The sequence below is a fragment of the Nomascus leucogenys genome, chromosome 11 (assembly GCF_006542625.1).
Source record: "Nomascus leucogenys isolate Asia chromosome 11, Asia_NLE_v1, whole genome shotgun sequence".
In the NCBI taxonomy this organism is placed as follows: Eukaryota; Metazoa; Chordata; class Mammalia; order Primates; family Hylobatidae; genus Nomascus; species Nomascus leucogenys.
The window spans coordinates 44,419,024-44,437,473 of record NC_044391.1 but is presented as its reverse complement, the minus strand read 5'-3'; the positions used below and the strand labels follow the sequence as shown (position 1 = coordinate 44,437,473).

Here is an 18,450-nt window from a genome sequence, read left to right as displayed (position 1 = left end):
TTTTATTGCATTTTTCAGCATTTAAAATAATCGCTTCTGTTTAACGGATGCCATCATATTTAAATAAAGTTAAATGATTATAACAGAGTTCAAAGAGATTAAAAAAAACAAAGAAGTGATTTGTTTCATAATTTGCTTATTCAGTGGTTTAGTACTAGCTTATTAGATGAAAAAGGAAAAGAATAAAAGATTGCAATTCATATTGGAAAACATTTAAAACTGGTTATTGATTTAGAAAATTTTAATAAATTTTTACTGTATAATAACATTGATAAAGCAAGGAAGTACTAATTGTTGAACAAATCTGAAAAATTGTAATGGGTGTATTTTAGTAAAATTATAAATAATAATTGTTTATAAATATTTTTAAGCATTTATGGTTGTCTTTCTAGATACTACAAAAGGTAAATTGTAATAAATCTTGAAATGGAACATTTGTTTTGTAAATCTGATTTTACATCTATGAGAAAAGTCTTCAGTTGAGGAGAAATAATGTTGCTAACAGTTAAGAAGCATTTTGAAAAACAAAGAAATGGTAATAATTTTAAACCCCAAAGTAGTGAACTTTAAAGAATTGTCTATTGGAATAATTTTTACATCGGCAATTAAAAATTTATAATGTATATGTTTTTATTTTAAAGGTTGTCTATACTTATTAAGGAAATTTAGAAAATAAAAAATTATCTGGCAGTTTTATTTTAAAAAATGTAAATACTTTTAGTATCGTTTTGAGAAGCTCCATTACTTTCAGATTCTAAAATGCTATTTGAGGAACAGATTTTCTTTCCCAATATAGAAGATAAAACATTTGGACAAAAATAAGCATTTCTTTCTTACCAAAAATTTTGTGAATTTCAACTGGCATTTTCAATATGGAACTTCCATGGAGGACAAAATAAAATATTAGGAAATATTAGATTAGTCAAGGAAAAAAGACATATTAACCAAAGAGCTGAAATACGTTGATATGTTTGACACATGTGGATATTAAGTTTGAGAGAGGAAAGAAAGACTGTGTACAGAATCCTGACTTAGACAATTTTTGAAGAAAAAAACTCTCATTTTATTTCCAGGTAAAATGAAGTTAAAAAATTTTCCAGCCAGAGACAGAATTATTGGTCTTATGAGGCAAAAAAAACTTGTTTGTAAATTATTGTATTCTACATTTTTACTAAGGGGGACTTACATAAATCTTGCTGTAGTTAAGAAAGTTATTTATTATTATTGATTATTGAGCACTCCTGCTTTCTCCACCTTTTTATGAGCATTTGCTGCACATTGCACACCAAGGAAGAAATAAGCTTTTACAGGTAGTTTTGTAATAGATGTTGCTGACCTGTTTTTGGTCTGTGCTATGTGGTCATGAGGATCTGTAATAATCATAAAGGATTCACCTGGTCCTGCAGCAGCCTTATGTTGCAATTCTCTATTGGATTTTATTTAAAACTTGAGACTTAATAAAGATGACAAAAGGAGTTACTGAGAGTAATTGAATCCACCTCAATAAGGAGAATTCTGTCATTTACCATGTATACAACTAAAGCTAAAGATCTGACTGTTTTTCTCTTATGGAAACTGCTAATAGCTCCTAACTGGTGTGTCTATATAAATTGTCTTGTTCCAGACTGTTTTTCTGTATGCCCCAGGCTGCTCTTTTCTTACCTAGAAAGTCTACTTAACTGCTTCAGAGCTCAGATTTTGACATCTTAGTCTTTGTTTTTGCCCTTGCTCAGAGTGCAGCCCTTTAACTGCAGGGTCCCATCCTGTGTTTCTGTGATAGCTTTCCTTTCCTCTAATCTGCCTTGTAAGTACTGGCCCAGGTTAAGCATTGCCACAGTGCTGTTCTTTCTGACTTGGGACACAATTCATGCTCAGTATTTTGTGTTATGTGAATGTGACTTCTATTGATAAAAAAGACTAGTAAAGTATGAAAGTATGCAAATAGTTTTTCCATGTAGCTGTCAATGGCTATCCACTGTAATCACAATAAAATCCAGACTTCGTACTATGGCATATATGACCCTGGTGATATGACGTCTTGACTACTGCTTTGACCTCACTTTAAGACCACTCTCACCCTGGTTCATTAGACACCTTCATTCTAACACTTCAACATACTAAGCCATTCTGCCTTAGGGGCATTGTCTAGTTATTTGGAGTATTTGAGCTGGAATTTGAATAGTGAAAGGTACCTTGACTTCCCTTACTCCACATTGTTGTGTGGCTAGCAGTTTTTCATCATTCAAACCTCAGCTTAAACATCTCTTCTTCAAAGAGGTTTTCCCAGACCACCCATCTAAGTACTTTTATCCCCTACTACCCTACTTACTCTTTCCCATCTTATTTTTTTATTGCATTTTCTGCTATTTAAATTCTCTTGTTTACTTGGTTCCGATATTACAGTGTGAGCTCTGTTCCCTTATTATATAGTGAGGGAAGAATCTATCTTTTTGGCTGTTGTATCCCCAGCATCTAAAACAACGTCTGACATATTACAGGTGCTCAACAAATTTCAGTTGAATGCATGAATAAGTGAGCAAATGATAAAGAAATGTATAACATAGGGTGAGCAAGTTGTTCTTTCTTTTCCTGTTTTGTTGAAGAACAGTATAACAACATGATAGTAAACTAGGTTAGGGGATATTTACTTATAATTCCAGTATTTAAAGAATTTTCATTTAGTTTTTTCTATGCATGTATGTTTTCATGGTTGTACTCTATTTAAATGTTTTTGGTATTTTGTTTTTGTTTAGTTAATATTGTCAGACATTTTCCCTAGTTCTCCTAGTAAATACAGTTATTTTAATGGCTACATAATATCACATTGAGTTGATATTCCATCATTTGCTTAATCATTCTTCTAATATGTTAAGAAATTTGCTTCTGAGTTTTGCTATTATAAATAACACTGTAAGGAATAGCTTAATGAATACAGATAACATTTTTCTCCATTGAACAGAATATATTATAAACATAAAATGACTACATTAAAGGATATTTGTTCTGGTATTTTATGGCATTTAAAATATCTACATCTCATAAATTGTAAAAGAATGTGTATGACTTTGTTTTGGGGTTTATTCTAAGTTAAAATATTTTTCGTAATTCATGTAAAAAATTGTATGATGCAGACAAATAATAAATTATATTTTTAAAGCTTCAGCTTATTTTCACAAATAAGTTCATAAGCACCCCATGTCATAGCCAGATGCCTTTAGACTCAAAGTAATCTGAGTACAGAGATTTATAAATTCTATGAATAAATAAATTATTCTTTTATTAAAATTATCACCTTTAGTAAATATGGCAGCCATAAAACAAATAAAAGCAAAAGCTAAGGTGGTTTTGTAAGTGACATAATAGAATAGATATTTGGGATTATAAATGACATTTGAGAGAAATCACAACTTTTCGTCATCAGTTTTAATAATATTTGCAATTTGCTTCACTTTTTTTCTTAAAGCTGGAAGAAATTTTTTTGGGCAAAATTGTTTGAGTACCTTTGAGAACTAATTTGGAAATGTCTATTAAAAGTATTCTTTAACTTTAATTTCTACATGTGGAGAGTTTACCTATTTGTGCATATAGGGGGTTACACAAATAAAATATATCCTGAGAAGTTTCTCTTTGGATCTTTTTTGAGCTTTTTGAATTATTTGAAGTCAAGTACTTGTTTTTTGTTGTTTTTTTTTAAGGTGTGGATTAATCATGACTCCATTTGCATAGATTGTTAAGTTCTGGGATAAACAAAATCTATTTTATTACGTATTTATATTCCCTTACAGCATCTTCTATATAATTTTCTTAAAGAAAGGATTAAGTTCTACACTTTAGCTATATATGCCATCCTCTGGATAACATAATAAACATAGATTTTGAAAATGATCCTTTTGACCTAAGCATCTTGCTAAACCTACTTTTAGAGATGGCTCCTTCACTTTTCCAAAACAAAGAGGCTTTGCTTTTCTTTGACATGCAAAAATTCTTATTAGCATAAGCTATATGTATTTCATTTATCCAGTCAAGTAACACATTCACAGCTTACCCTTCTCATGTCTTCTGTATGTTTTCTCACTTTTATTTATTCTAATCATTTAATCTCGTAACAGAATATTCACTCAATTCATCAAAAAAAGATGTATTGAGTGCCTACTATATACAAGCTACTTTTCCAGGTACTAGATATATAGTAGTGACTAGACGAAAATTTTAAAAACTCCTTCCTCATGGAACTTAGGTCTAGGAAACAAGATAAATAAATAACTGTAGGTTAGAGAGTGTTAAGCGCTAAGAAGAAGAAACAAGGAAGAGGGTATGTGAAACGTGGGGGCTATTAACACTTTGGATAGGTTGACCAAGGGAGACTTCACTGTAAAGGAAATTTTTGAAAAAGATATGAAGTAAGGAAATGAGCCATTCAGCCACCAGGAGAAGACAGCAGCCAGGAAAGCAGTAAGACAGTGTGGGTGGGAATGTCGGGTCACAGAGTTATATAGGGAAAGAAGTCGGAGAGCTGATAGAGAGCAAGATTAGGTAACAAATGTTTGTTTAGATTACTTAATTATCTTTCTTTATTCTGTAATTTTCCTGAGAATTATGTTTCTTTGCTTTCTAGCTCTGTACAGAATTACTTGCTCTTCTTGTAAATTTAATAAGCAGTTTAAAAAATCTGCCATTGTTAACTATTTTTGAGTAATAACAAATATCAATTAATTAGGTAAAGACTTGTGCTTGTGGGAAAACACATGATCTCATTTTTCTACTTGCCATTTAATCCCATGATTTTTTTTAATGTAATATCATTACTTCTTGGGCTGCAGACCTTTATTCTGATAAATGTGATTACATTTCAGTTGCCTAGTACTGCTTTATGTAATATTCTCCGTGTCATTTTCTAGTTTTTCTTGCAAAATCCTAAATTTCTGCAATTGAAGCACCATTTTAGATTAACAGCTTTCATTGGCATCTCTTAAAAAATTGACCCAATTAAAAAAAAAAACAGACCTAAACTCAAGAGTTATTACTTTCCTAGGATTTCTTCCAGACTTTTCTTTTCTCTGGCTCTCCATTCAAAGTAAATTATTTGCTTTTTGTAAAATGGCCAGGAATCTACACGAATAAATTAAACCTAACTGTGGGATGTCAGAGGATATTTAACTCAAATGGACTCAAATGAATTGAAGAGTTAGAATTAGTATTTATAGTATGTTAGAAGAGACATTTGAAGTTAAAAGATTTTACTGGTTAGCTTCCCCCACTGAATAGTTGTGTAGCTCTTCCTGAACTTCAGTTTCCTTGTCTGTAAATGGGAATCAAATTGCCTACTTCAGAGGCTCACTAATAGATTGTTGTGAGATTACAGTTGAATAATATATGTGAACACTCTCAAGAAAGCGACGTAGGGCAATTCAATGTAAGTATTGTTCTGTATTCTATTAGGCCACCTATGCTTAGCTTTTAAATTTTTGTTAAATTTTAATATTCACTGCCTTTTTTATGTCTGGATAATTTCCAAAGTTTAATTTTTTTTTTTTTTTTTTTTGGACTGGAGATCCCTTCAGTAGATCTTTTGTGAAACAGATCTACATTCTACAATGTAAATAAACAAAGTCTTGGCTGTCACTCCACAGTGCCATGGTGATTTTATCACAGTTGCAGTGACCTCTGGCATGTATCTCAATAAGAATTTATTTGCTCTCACTTGAAAGACAGTTGTTAGCAATTGGAAACAGGCTTGGTTGGAGATTTTTAGTTTCATTAAACCTTTATTACAGAGCACCCAGAAGCAGCAGTGCACTACTACGTCACCAACATTCTTCAGCCTATCTAGGAAATAAAAACTTCATTTAGAGCCTTTAGTCAAAAGCCTATGAAGCACTAATTAAGGGGAAATAATTATACCAGCATGTTGGCTCAGCAGTGCGAGGCACCATGAAGCTTTGAGGAGGGGCTCCCAGAAGTGCATATTGCTGCTTGGTATGGAGTATCCAAGGCACCGTAACAACTTTTATCTTAAGTTTTTAAAATTTGAAAGAATCAGAATAGAGCAGTTATTCCCAGACTTTGTTACACATTAGTCACCTGGGGCTTTTAAAAAATCTTATGCCCAGGTCATATCTCACCCTAATTATAAATTAGAATATTTGGGGGTTGGAGCCAGGCATCAGCAGTTTTTAAAGATGCACAGGTGATACCAATGTGCAGCTAAGTTAGGGAACCACAGGAATATGTGGCTCTGGCCTTTGTTCTTTTACTACCTGTTACTGTTTCTCAGCCTTTAGCATCATTAGTGGGAGTCTGATAATACTATCACTAAAGTATTTGAAAACAGTAGGTGATGTCCCATAAGCAGGTTTGTGGTCTACAGTTTTTAAAAAGTATATGCTGTTTTACATGGTCTTATGTTGCTTTGAACTTTGTTTCACTACTGTCACCTTCTAGGTATATTTATGTTACTTTTTCCCATTTACATGAATAACTCCTTGTAACATTATGCCTTTCTCATTTAAGACTAGAATAAAATCATGTCTACAGGTATTAACTAGTTAGGAGTTTTGTTTCTTTGTTTCATTTGTAATGGCTGTTTTCAGATAAAGGGCTGACAGCGAATTTGTTTTTCCAAATCCATTTTTATTTTTCTCCAGTCTAGTAATGAACTAAATTTATGAAATTGGTATGAGTCTGAATAAATCAACTGCTTAACTATATCACAGCCACATTAATATTTACTGTTAATAATAGATGATGTATATGTGAGACAAAAACTATACCTGTGGCATTACTAACCGTGATACCATATGTGAATAAGCATTTTCCCAAATATCATGGTTTATTAAGTCAGTCTCAATGTAGCCTAATAAAAAAACTAGAATTTTAAGAGTACAAAGGGGAACTTCTATGTGGCTTGGTTTCTAATGTTGACAAAAGCTAAAGGTTTGGATGTAGATCCTTGAACATTTGCCTAAGACTTGACATAAATTTAGGTGGTCACCATGTTATCTTAAAAACACTAGAAAATTGCCCAAAGAACACAAAAAGAACAATTTAAAAACAAATTTTATTTTGATTTATTAGAAAATTTATCTTTCATATTCCATGTGAAATGTGTGTGTGTGAAAAAATGCAGAACGTGAATTGATGCTCTATGAATTTTTTGTTTATCATTTAAAATTAAAGAATATGACCCTATTGTCTCTGGTGCCATCAGAGTATTATAAATTACGGAAATTACTACAGTGCAAATATTTGGCTTAATTCATAACATTCAGTCATCTAATTTTTGTTTTGAGTCTTTTGCTTTTTTCATTTCACATTTTTGTTTTGTTTTCATCCATCATTTTGTCTTATCATCTTCAATTCTAGAGCAACCTGACAACAATAATGATGCTACTGAATTGGGCATCCTTGTCATTCCTGAGATTAGTGTCACAAATGTGGCCGGAGAGAGAACCGGGAATGGGGAAAAAGGCAGAACACTAGGAGAGATTGATGCTCAGCATATACAGGGTGTGCAGGAAACAGCCACAGATCCTAGAACTGAGAGCAAAGGCTTGCCAGAGATCAGGAGGCAAAAATCTGTAAGAAAAATGATGGAGGATGGAATAAACTCACCTGGCAGAGTGCAGTTTTAGCAGAGCACTTTATAGCTGCACTCCAAGGTATCTTAAGGCAAAGGGCCACTGATGCATGTTAAGCAGCAGTTGCACAGTCACAAAAATTTTGCATGTAATCTAATCCAAATGCATGAATTATGCACCACATTTCTCAATGACTCTTAATGCTCTTTGGAATGATTATACCTATATTGTCTTTGAGTAAATTGTTATGAAAAATGAGGCAGAAAATTCCTTCTAAAATAATTTTCTGCTTACGTTTGGAATTCTAAAATTACTTTTTCAGCTTTGTCTTTTTGCCATCTTTGTTATGAAGGATAATGTATATAGAATTTTATGTTTGAGCTTGTGATATTTATAGTCTAGATTTTTTTAATTTGATAAAATAATCTACAATATAGAGTGCAACCTTCTAAAAAAGTCTTTAAAGTATTCTAATACCAATTTTTTAAAAGTTCCTTGGTAAGAGCTTTGATTTTATACTGCTTTGCTACTGAAGGAGAGTTCACCCCTAGTTTTACTGTGTGATAATATTTCTAATTGTTTCTTATCTTTTGCATGAATAGGAGAATTCTTTCTAAAAACATAATGGGGTATGGTTTATGGCATGCTTTTTGTTTAATACACTATAAATTATGTCATTTAATTACAGTGAACTATTTTTGACATTTTTATAATAAATGTTTTGATTTATCCTTTGATTTTCTATAATCTGTTGCTTTATAAATTATGCTAAAGCTTAATTTATTTAAAGTGTAACTGATTTGGTGTTAATCATTTAAAAATATTGCTTAAAATACTTAATGTTAATTAATCTTTGTCATTTCTTTGTTTAGGAAATACAGAATTAACAGGTCAAGAAGAACTGATGGAGATATCTGAAGTTGACGAGGGATTTTATTCCAGGGCTGCGTCTAGTACCAGCCAGTCGGGTTTATCAAACAGTAGTCACAATTGTAGTAACAAGACAAGTATAGGAAAGAACCACAGACGGTCAGGAGGAAGCAAAACTGGAGGAAAAGAAAAAGAAACTACAGGGGAATCTTGCAAAGATCACTTTGCTCGAAAACAAACTCAGAGAGCCCAAAGTGAGAATCTTGAGCTTCTCTCTTTGAAGAGACTTACTTTAACAACCAGCCAATCCCTACCTAAGCCTAGTAGCCATGGTTTGGCTAAGACCGCAGCGACTGTATTTAGTAAATCCTTTGAACAAGTCAGTGGTGTCACAGTCCCACATAACCCATCATCTGCTGTTGGTTGTGGGGCTGGGACAGATGCCAATAGGTTTTCCGCTTGTAGTCTCCAAGAAGAAAAGCTTATTTACGTTTCAGAAAGAACTGAACTTCCAATGAAGCATCAATCAGGTCAGCAGAGACCTCCTAGTATTAGCATTACTCTGTCCACAGATTAATTAGTAACATATTTTTCTCCCATAACCCAGTGAACCTGGAAATACAACTTTGCTTCTTTATGAAAGTACCCTGGGTCTTTCATCCATATTCTTGACAGGAGCCCTGATGTCTTAAATTCTGAAGGCTCCCCTGACTTTATGAAGGGAAGATTGTCTAGGTTGCAGTAAGTTGAAATATGGTTTTGTTATTTCTTGATTAAGATTTTTTCCCATTGGTTTGAGTCTTTTTTTTTTCCCTCCTCTTATTTGTTATTGTTGCCCTAAGATTGTCAGTGACAATAAATTTTGACAGGTTGTCTAATCAAGCTGGTTATGTCTCATGTGAGGTTGTAAGGTGGTTTTTCTTGTTTTGGTTTGGTTTGGTTTTTTAATAGCTCCTATTCTGGTGGCTGTGTGTTTGGCCTTCAGAGTCAAAGGGAGTCTCCATGTATGGGAACTGTTTTATAGAGGATGGGGCAGAGGCACAACTCCAGGAATTCTCCAACTCCTGGTCAGGCAGCCAATCTGAAAAACAGGCGTGTGGAAACACAAAAATGATGTGTATGAAAAGCAGCTGATGAAAATATTTGTAAGCAGATCATCTTTATGATTAGAACAATTTGCTCAAAGTCCTGGAAAATGCCTGGTAACCTAGTACCTAGAATATTATATGATTCCAGGGGATGGGTAGAGGCATTTCTGTTGTTATCTTTGAAACATTTTTGTATCAAAAATCAGATTGCTGGTAGGTGTGTTGTTTTGAAGTGTTTGATCTGGATTTAGCAGGTGAAGATCCCTTTCAATTATTAAGGTATAATAGGCCGTAAAGCTGATTTACCCTACTGCTGGACTTTGGAAATCCTAGTTAGTTTGGACTCCTGTAATTCAGAGCATATGTCATTGGAAGACTTCCTGGAAATCAGTGTAAATCTTGCAACACAGCTCTCAAGATGCCGCTGTATAATATGGAATTGTTTGTCTGCAAATGCATTTTTCATCTATAAAATGTCATGAAAGAAAATAAAGATAGTGAAATATGGACAAAGGACATTTATATATTAACTAAAGTTGTTTATGTTTGTGTTCTTAAATTTAAAATACGAAAAAAAAAATGTCTTTCTTGTTAGTGAACAGGCCTATTTTAAATATCTTAGTATGATATCAAAAGAATAATCGATTTAGTTACCTCCCAACTAAAAAGTAAAAATAAAAAAGACGATATGGCAGAAGTTGAAACAAACTTGTGTGTATCTGTATGTGACCTCTAGATGGAAATAAAAGTTTGGTGTTTGCTAGCGGTGGTCCTTTTGGCTATGGTTGCGGTTCCCCTGTAAAGCAAGTGTACTTAAGTCATCATTCAGAGTGAGAGAGAGAAAGCAGGGCTGAGGCTGAGTCAGCTGACTGTTGAGGAAGGCCTAAGGAGCTGTCCAGTTCTTGGCTCTTTTTCACTGTGACTACACAGCGGTTTCCTTCTTCATAGTCCCTCGCTGTAGTCACCAAGAGAGCATGCTAGTGTTTTCCTCTTGTACCTGCTTATGCAGAGCTCAGATATATGAAAAATTTGTATGCTTTGAAGGCTGCCAAAGCATTTATACTCTGAACATAGTTTTGACTGCAACTGCTTTGGCTACCAGTTTAAACCGAATTCTTCAAAAAGCGTGAACTCGTTTTCATTCATTAGCCCTGTTTACAATGTGGATTTTGACATAAATGAATTTGATTTTTTTTTAGCTCCAGTAACATAATGGAATAAGATCTATTGCCATAAATTGTAGTTAAGAACTGTAAGGCAATCAGGCAGTGAAACTTGATATTGTATTAACTTAATAGGAACCCTGTGTACAATTTAAAATATTTGTAAAATGTCACTGTGAATTTACAGGCGTCTTTTTGTCATTCTTTAACAATGAATTTCCCCTGTGCATAGTTATTAATGGTATTGGTATTATTAAAAACTAATTTGTAAGATTGGCATTTTAAGCAAGTTGAGGTGCTTAGGAAACATTGTAGAATAAGTTTGAGGAAATGTTAGCTGACACAGCTGAGAGATCAGATTTTCATGTTCTACCACTGTAATGGAACCTCATTTAGACCTCTCTAGACCTTTGCTAGCTGTGTGGTCTGTGGACCAGTAAGTAGGATTGGTGTTATCTGGTATCTTGTTAAAAATGCAGAATTTCGTGCCACTCTAGGTCTACTAAATTAGAATTTGCATTCTTAACAAGGTTCCCAAGTGATTTTTATGAGAAGAAAGTAAGAGTGCAAACAAATTACTTGTCTAATATGTAGAATTCCCAGTGGTCTCACAGCCCTAGATCAAATGTGTCAGACACCAGATCATTATAATCTTCATTGGTTTTGACAGCTAATTAATTAGTTTAATAATATTGACATATGGCTTCTTAAGTATTTGAATTCTAAATTGCTAATGATCCTTATTTTTGCAGTAAAAAAGTAACACTTTATATTTTTCTTGTTAACTATAAATTGAATCAGAGCTGTAAATGCCTGAAATTTTAAGTATGAAAAGGGGCGCCACCCTTTTATATACTGCACAACAAATTTGCATTTGTATATTCTCTTAAAAAAATCTCTGAAGGCTTACTCAGTGAAATGGTCCTGATTTTTTGCTTCAAATGATTTGCACTAATTGATTTTCTGGAGAGTGGAGTTATGCTAACAAGAAAATTCTTTTATAGTTCCTTTGATACTATTTCAAATAAGGATTACACATTGAAAGTTTTTATAGAAATTATGAAAATTGGATAATCTTAACTATGGTAACCATTACTATTATCCATACTACTTTCTCCCCACTTAACTTTCAAATTTGAAAGTTGGGGTAGCTTTTGTAGGTCACTTTCTTATAAAGATGCTGATGGTCACAGACCTCCTAAGTATCCAGAATAATATTTTTATCATGAGAAGGACTCCACACAAAACTGGGGTCTTGCACCCCATATTTCAGAGGATCTGAACAGAAATTGTGGCTTCATTGCACATTTTAAATCTCTATAGATTCTTGAAATCACCCAACCTCTCACATTTGAAAACCCAACGGCCTGGAGTATTCTGGTGGCACTGGAGCCAGCACTAGCTTTTTGGAATCCAAGTGGGGAGAGAAACAAAGTAGACTTTTCAAGGGACTGTCCCAGACTACCCAGGGCAAATGTCTTCCCTTCCCTTCCTGAAGCCACAGGAAAGCACCCTGGAGTCCTTTGTATACCATTATGGAAATTTTTAAGGCAAGCTCTCTAGACTTGAAGAGTTGGAATTCTCAGCATTTAAATGATGACTGAAGTTTGTTTTGAAAAAGCAATATTTCATTGCCCTTTTCAATTGTGAAGCAACTGCTCAGCAGATATTACTCATTTTTTTAAAAAGTTGAATTAAAGGGAAATATATTTTTAAAACCAAAATAGATCAAAATGATCCCAGTTTTAAGGAATTTTGCCTATTTTGGAAGAATAAAACTAAAATGTTAAAACTTGAATTATGGAGAACAGATGTACTCTGAGACATAATTTTAAACAAATATTTAAAATAAGGCAGGTTAACATTTGCGTTTAGGCACAATAAATCTATATTAAAGGGAAGCACATCAAGGAAATATATATATGTTGCATAATGTAACTGAAAAATATTTTTTAAAAACCACTTAAAAAGAAAAATAATTTGATGGGTACTTTAAGCATTGTAGATAGAAATTAATGTATAATAGTGTCTTCCCAGTCTTTGTATGAAAAATTAAAATTCTCTAGTCCTTTAATGAGCATGAATTTATACTTCTACATTTGTTGCTTAGTAAAATTGTACTCAGTACATTGAGTTATTCAGATTTATGTTTAATATTGTTAAATTCTTCATCAGAGAGCATAAATATATTGTCTTCTATACTTTGTAACTTGTGCATGTCTAAAGAAACTAACAATGAACATTTTGGGAGATGTTTTTGTGTTTTTTTATAGTAGAGTTTTAGAGTACATTTGTCTTAATAGGAAGTTTTTACCATAAACCCAAGATTTTATTTCACGTATTGTTGCTTTCTCTTATATGGAACTTATTGTGTACCTCTTACCTTTATTTCTAATCATTTAGTGATACTAATCTTTTCATAGTAAATATATTTGTTTCTAATTGTATTCCTAGAGCTTACATTCCTAAAGAATAAACTATGACTTTGGATATTTTTATGTGTTCCCTACCTTCTTAAGGCTATGGAAATAAACTGGAGTTTAGTTTTTTGAATTTTTGTATATTTGTGTAAATGTTCTCCATAAGCAGTACTTTATACAACAAGTGTTGCCTCTTGTTTTATTGAAATAAAACTGAAAAAAATATTTTTTCCAGATCAGTTTACTCATTTAAAAAATTGTTATAAAAATTTGCAGAAGTTATGATCTGAAGGAAGAGAGTAAAGGAGGAAGACTTAGGTGAGTTGAGCCATTGAGAGCTTTTGGGGGTAAGTGATAAGACAATGACCTCATTCCTGGCTTTGTGATTTACATGTCATACGGCTGAGGAGTATGACAGGTCCACTTGTATTCATCCAAAGATGAAGATGAGCTCTATGGGCCATGCCCCAGGGACGGATTATTTGTTATATCAGAAGCACAGGCATATTTAGGTAACATCACTTTGTCCTTCTAACTTTAGAATCTTTATTGCCATGTGTGGTGAGTAGTAGTCTCAACTACTCAGGAGGCTCACTCGAGCCCAGGAATTTGAGACCAGCCTGGGCAATATAACGAGATCTTATCTCTTGAAGCAGAAGAAGAAAAAGAAAGAGTCTATATCTCTTGAGTACAGAGATTATATGCCCCTAGTACCTAGAGAGGACTTTGTGCATGGTAGGTAGGTATCTAGACATTTAATGAATAAATGAGTTAGGTTGATGTTAGCTTTGGAAAACAATCAAGGATAAGTCTTCAGTGTTTTCTTTAACAGTACAATTTTAAAATTTTGTTTGTTGGCTTTAGGAAATCTCAGTGGCATTACATGAATTGCATTATAGCATGCACTTAGAAAAAAGAACTTACGGCTGGGCGCGGTGGCTCACGCCTGTAATCCCAGCCTTTTGGGAGGCCGAGGTGGGTGGATCACCTGAAGTCAGGAGTTCAAGAGCAGCCTGACCAACATGGCGAAACCCCATCTCTACTAAAAATGCAAAAATTAGCCAGGCATAGTGGCGGGCACCTGTAGTCCCAGCTACTCAGGAGGCTGAGGCAGGGGAATCACTTGAATCTGCGAGGTGGAGGCTGCAGTGAGCCGAGATCGTGCCACTGTACTCCAGCCTGGGCAACAGAGTGAGACTCTATCTCAAAAAAAAAAAAAAAAAAAAAAAGGAAACAAGAACCTATTAGACACTTGAAAAATTCCTGGCTTGTAGTTGATTATATGTTTGGTTAATTCCATTTCATCTAAAGAACTAAGTAATTTAGGAAATGTGTTCTTAACTGCTCTTAGAAGGGTACTTGTAGAGAACCAGAGTGGTGATTTTGTAAGCAGTATTTTGTCCTATACAATATGCACTCTTCCAGTAACTCCAGTAGTCCACATAGTTGACTCACCTCCTACAACCCGACTTTGTTAATATCAAGATAACTGTTTTATAATTGTAGAGAAAGATTTTTTACAACCAGTTGTAGTTGTTTTATTATTTTCTTTGCATTATGTTACTGTGATACTAGTGATAGCTAATATGTATAATTAAAATGATCATCTTATCCTCGAAATCATCCTATAAAGTGCATAGAATCCCCATTTTACAGAAGAGGAAACTGAAGCTCTCAATAGGGTAGAGGACTTGGCTAAGGTCACCTAGCTGCTGAGTGGCAAAACTCGGCCTTGAACACAGGTCTTAGGATTCTCACTTTTGTATCGCTTGGTAAAAGAAGATACTAATTAAATCCTACCTAATGGAGATGTATTTAAAATTCACTCACCCCATCTGTCTTACAGGTGATAGTTTTAAGGTAAGATAAAATCAAAGTGTTCTAAAACTAAATCATAATACATTTTACAGAATTAGAGATAATTGTGTTTTAGTGGTCAAACAATGCTCGTTATTCTGTTAGTAAAAGCATGGTAAAATGCAAATTAAAATAAGATTTCTGTCTTTTTTTTTCCTGTCAGATTGATAAAGATGAAAAAGATTGATTCTAGTATTGACATTGGTATGGGGAAATCATTAGTCACTGAGATGATTAGCAGGGCTGTAGATTGGTACAAATGAATTGGTGGGCAGTTCAACAGGATCTATCAGACTTAAAGTGTACCTCATACCCTCTGAAGCAGCCATCCTACTCTTCTGTATTTATTCCATTCTCTGTATTCTACTGAAAATTTAGCACAAATGCATAAACATAAGCATGGAAGGTATTCATTGCAGTATTGCTTGTAATAGCAAAAACAAGCCAGCAAATCTAAATATCTATTAATAGGGGAATAGATAAATTATGGTACATACATACAGTGGAATATAATGTAGCCATTAAAAAGAATGCAGATCTGTATGTGATGATTTACATTGATTATACAGTGTATGATCCCACTTGCATTATAAATGTGTGCAGTCATATGAGTGTGTGTATATGTGTAATACACACTTATGTTTGCTAGTATGGGGGAGGAGAGCATTGTTTCTCAAAGTGTGGTCTAAAGACAGCCTGCATTAGGAAATTTTTTTTTTTAAACGGGGATTCCTGGGCTTTGTGCTAATTTCCCTGAATCAGAATCACTGTGAGTGAAGCATGGAAACCTGTATTTCTAACAGGTTCCTCAGTTGATGGCTTATACAAATGTAAAATATGGTCTAGTAGCTGACAGCAATGAATTGGATATCTGGTAGTGGATTGTAGTTAGAAAGGGCAAACTTCTTGAAGAGATCTTGTATTTTAAATGAGGCCTATCTAAGATAAAGCCAGTTGATTAACATTATCAACATAGAACTGTTAATGAAGGTGAATTGGCCTGACGTAGAAAAATGATTCTGCCGTACAGGAGTACACACCAATTAAATGAGCAAGCCTTTTAAAAAATCGTTGTTGAACTTCCCAAATATCAGATGACTTGTTAATAAAGCACAAGTAAATAATAGGACTTTTTGTGGTAAGAGAAAGCGCCACCTTGATTTGATTGTGTGTCAGAACCAGAAAGTAAGATTATTTGTAGGGCTTTGGGATCTATGCTCAAATGGTTTAAGGTATGTCTGTCAAGGCAGGGAACTGATTGGGATTAGCAAAGTTGATAGTTCAGAATTAGTGGATACAGCAAGCAAGGTTCTTGAACATTCCTGAAAAGTCAACTGTTGTTTGAGAAACAAGCTGTTTGCCCAGGTGAGCAGGGCTTCACCTGTAGGAATTGTCTTCAACCTTAGGAATTTCCTCTACGAACAACAACAACAACAACAACAAAATAGGGATTGTTCTTGTTTTTATTTGCTTTGTTTTGTTTCTAATCTTATCTTTCCTGGGCAAAGATTTCCTGGAATAAACAACTAAGTTATGTTGACATACATGGGCTACAGTCTTATCCAAGCTGTATTGACACTGATGGATTCAGTTTGTTTTTCTTAGCTCTGTCTATTCAAAGACTATAAGTCAATATTATGTATATAGCAATTGACAGGTCATAAGTGCGGCATGCTAACTGATTGTACCACTGGAGCTCCAACAATCGATGTATCTTTGGTGACGTCTTAGTGTTCTGCTGAAGATCGCAAAGATTTCTTCTGAAGCTTCTTGACCTCTATAACACTTGGTTCACACTTGTTAAGTGTTCTAATATAATCCACATCACATTGTGCTGTGACTTATCTTTCTCATATCTGTCTCCCCCACTAGACCACAGCCCTGTGGGAATATAATATAACTAATACATAATGGTGAATAAAGATTTGTTTTACTAGATAGAATATAAATCGAATCCAGGAAATCGGTGGCAGCATAGGAGAGACTGTGTTGCTTCTCTTCCATTCAGTAGAAGTCTTTGAAACTCCTTTTATTCTCTAATATTCTTCATGGAGATGAAAATGAAGGTTGTAAAGCTTTACTTTGATTATTTTAAGCATGCCTGCATAAAAGTGTTTTGAGAAGTAAATTATGCATCGTGTTTCTCTTTAGTTAGAGTATGAATGGTGTGAAGAATTTTCTGGGCTAATGTTTGACATTTATTATTCACTCCTGTAGATTTGCGGTGAATATGAATGGTATCTGGACTAATCAGAAAACAACGTAGGAAAGGCCTAACTTCAACACTGACTTCTTGCTCCTTGTCTCACTTGCTTCCTTTTGTAGAAACTACAAGTATATTTAACTTTTGTATCCTAGATCCACTACTACTTACTGAAAGCCTATCATGCATTTATCTTTAAACTTTTACTCTCTTCATTTAGCCAACATATTTCTACTTCTATGTTGCCTGCTGTGCTGTGTAATTTTCTACAAACATTTTCACCTCCAAATCCCTTGAAATGAAACCCTCTGGAAGAGCATCACCACCTTTTCTTCTTCTATTCTAATTCCCCTCTAGTTTCCCCTCTAGTTTAAGACTTTTGTTCCAATATTTATTCTTTCCTTAAGCCTTTAAATTCATTTATATCCACCAAGTTGAATTTGATGAGACAGGATATGTTTGAAAGAAGGACAAACCAAACAAGCAAGCAAACCCGTGAATACTTGTACAATAGGACATAATATACATTTCCCAGTTCCCTGAAGGGGGTAAAATTGAGACTGGTTATACAAGCAGTATTGCACAGCATGCTGATGCTAGCTAGACGTAGCCTACAGTGTTTTAGCTTCACTCAAAGATGGTTCTGGAGGACAGTGAGGAAATGAACTTTTTCCAGGGAGAATAAATATGAGCAGTATTTCTAGTCTGCTTTGCACCGAAAGTGAGCCATCCCAAGATACAGATATACACCATTTATACCTGGCCAGGTGGTTGGAAACACGGATGTAATAAGATTGGAGGTTGAGTGACGAAAATTGGGAGCTAAACATATTGGACTTCTTAAAATAGGCTTAGATAGCAAGAATAATTGTTTCCTACAGACATATTAAACAAAGGCCCTATGGTGAAGGAGGTGTTAAATAATCAGATGGTCAAGATGACTTTGAGGATATCAGTAAATCTCTTTGGTATTCCAGCCTTTGTTCAACCAGTTTATGAGCAAAGCGGCTATACTGGAAGGATAGGGCTACACACGAACTTCAACAATACAGGCCTCCTTTCATCAAGGCTGTCCTTCTTACTGCCAGGAGCCGAACTGGCCAGCAGCAGTGACCATCCTAAGATACAACATCTGAGGGTGACCAGATAGTTAGTGGCAGATTGATTATATCAAATATTTTCTTTCATGGAGAGACAACTATTTGTCCTCATGGAATAGACCCTTACTCTGGATCTGGGTTTAAGTTTGCCTTCCCTAAGCACCATGCTTGT

The 18,450-nt window shown here is 34.2% G+C and overlaps 1 protein-coding gene across 3 annotated transcripts in view; it reads left to right on the top strand.

The window, feature by feature from the left end:
• The window catches only part of FAM126A (family with sequence similarity 126 member A), a 75,814-nt gene extending 62,478 nt beyond the window's left edge, over positions 1 to 13,336 (top strand). The window contains exons 11-12 of one of the 3 annotated variants that reach the window (XM_030822215.1): positions 7,363 to 7,577; positions 8,450 to 13,336. In XM_030822215.1, the coding sequence (XP_030678075.1) occupies positions 7,363 to 7,577; positions 8,450 to 8,464 (230 nt within the window). In that variant the 3' untranslated portion in view covers positions 8,465 to 13,336. Of the gene's footprint in view, positions 1 to 7,362; positions 7,659 to 8,449 lie in introns of all 3 variants that reach the window. The other 2 variants (XM_030822214.1, XM_003252648.4) reach the window with 2 other exon arrangements.
• Positions 13,337 to 18,450: the final 5,114 nt, after the last annotated feature.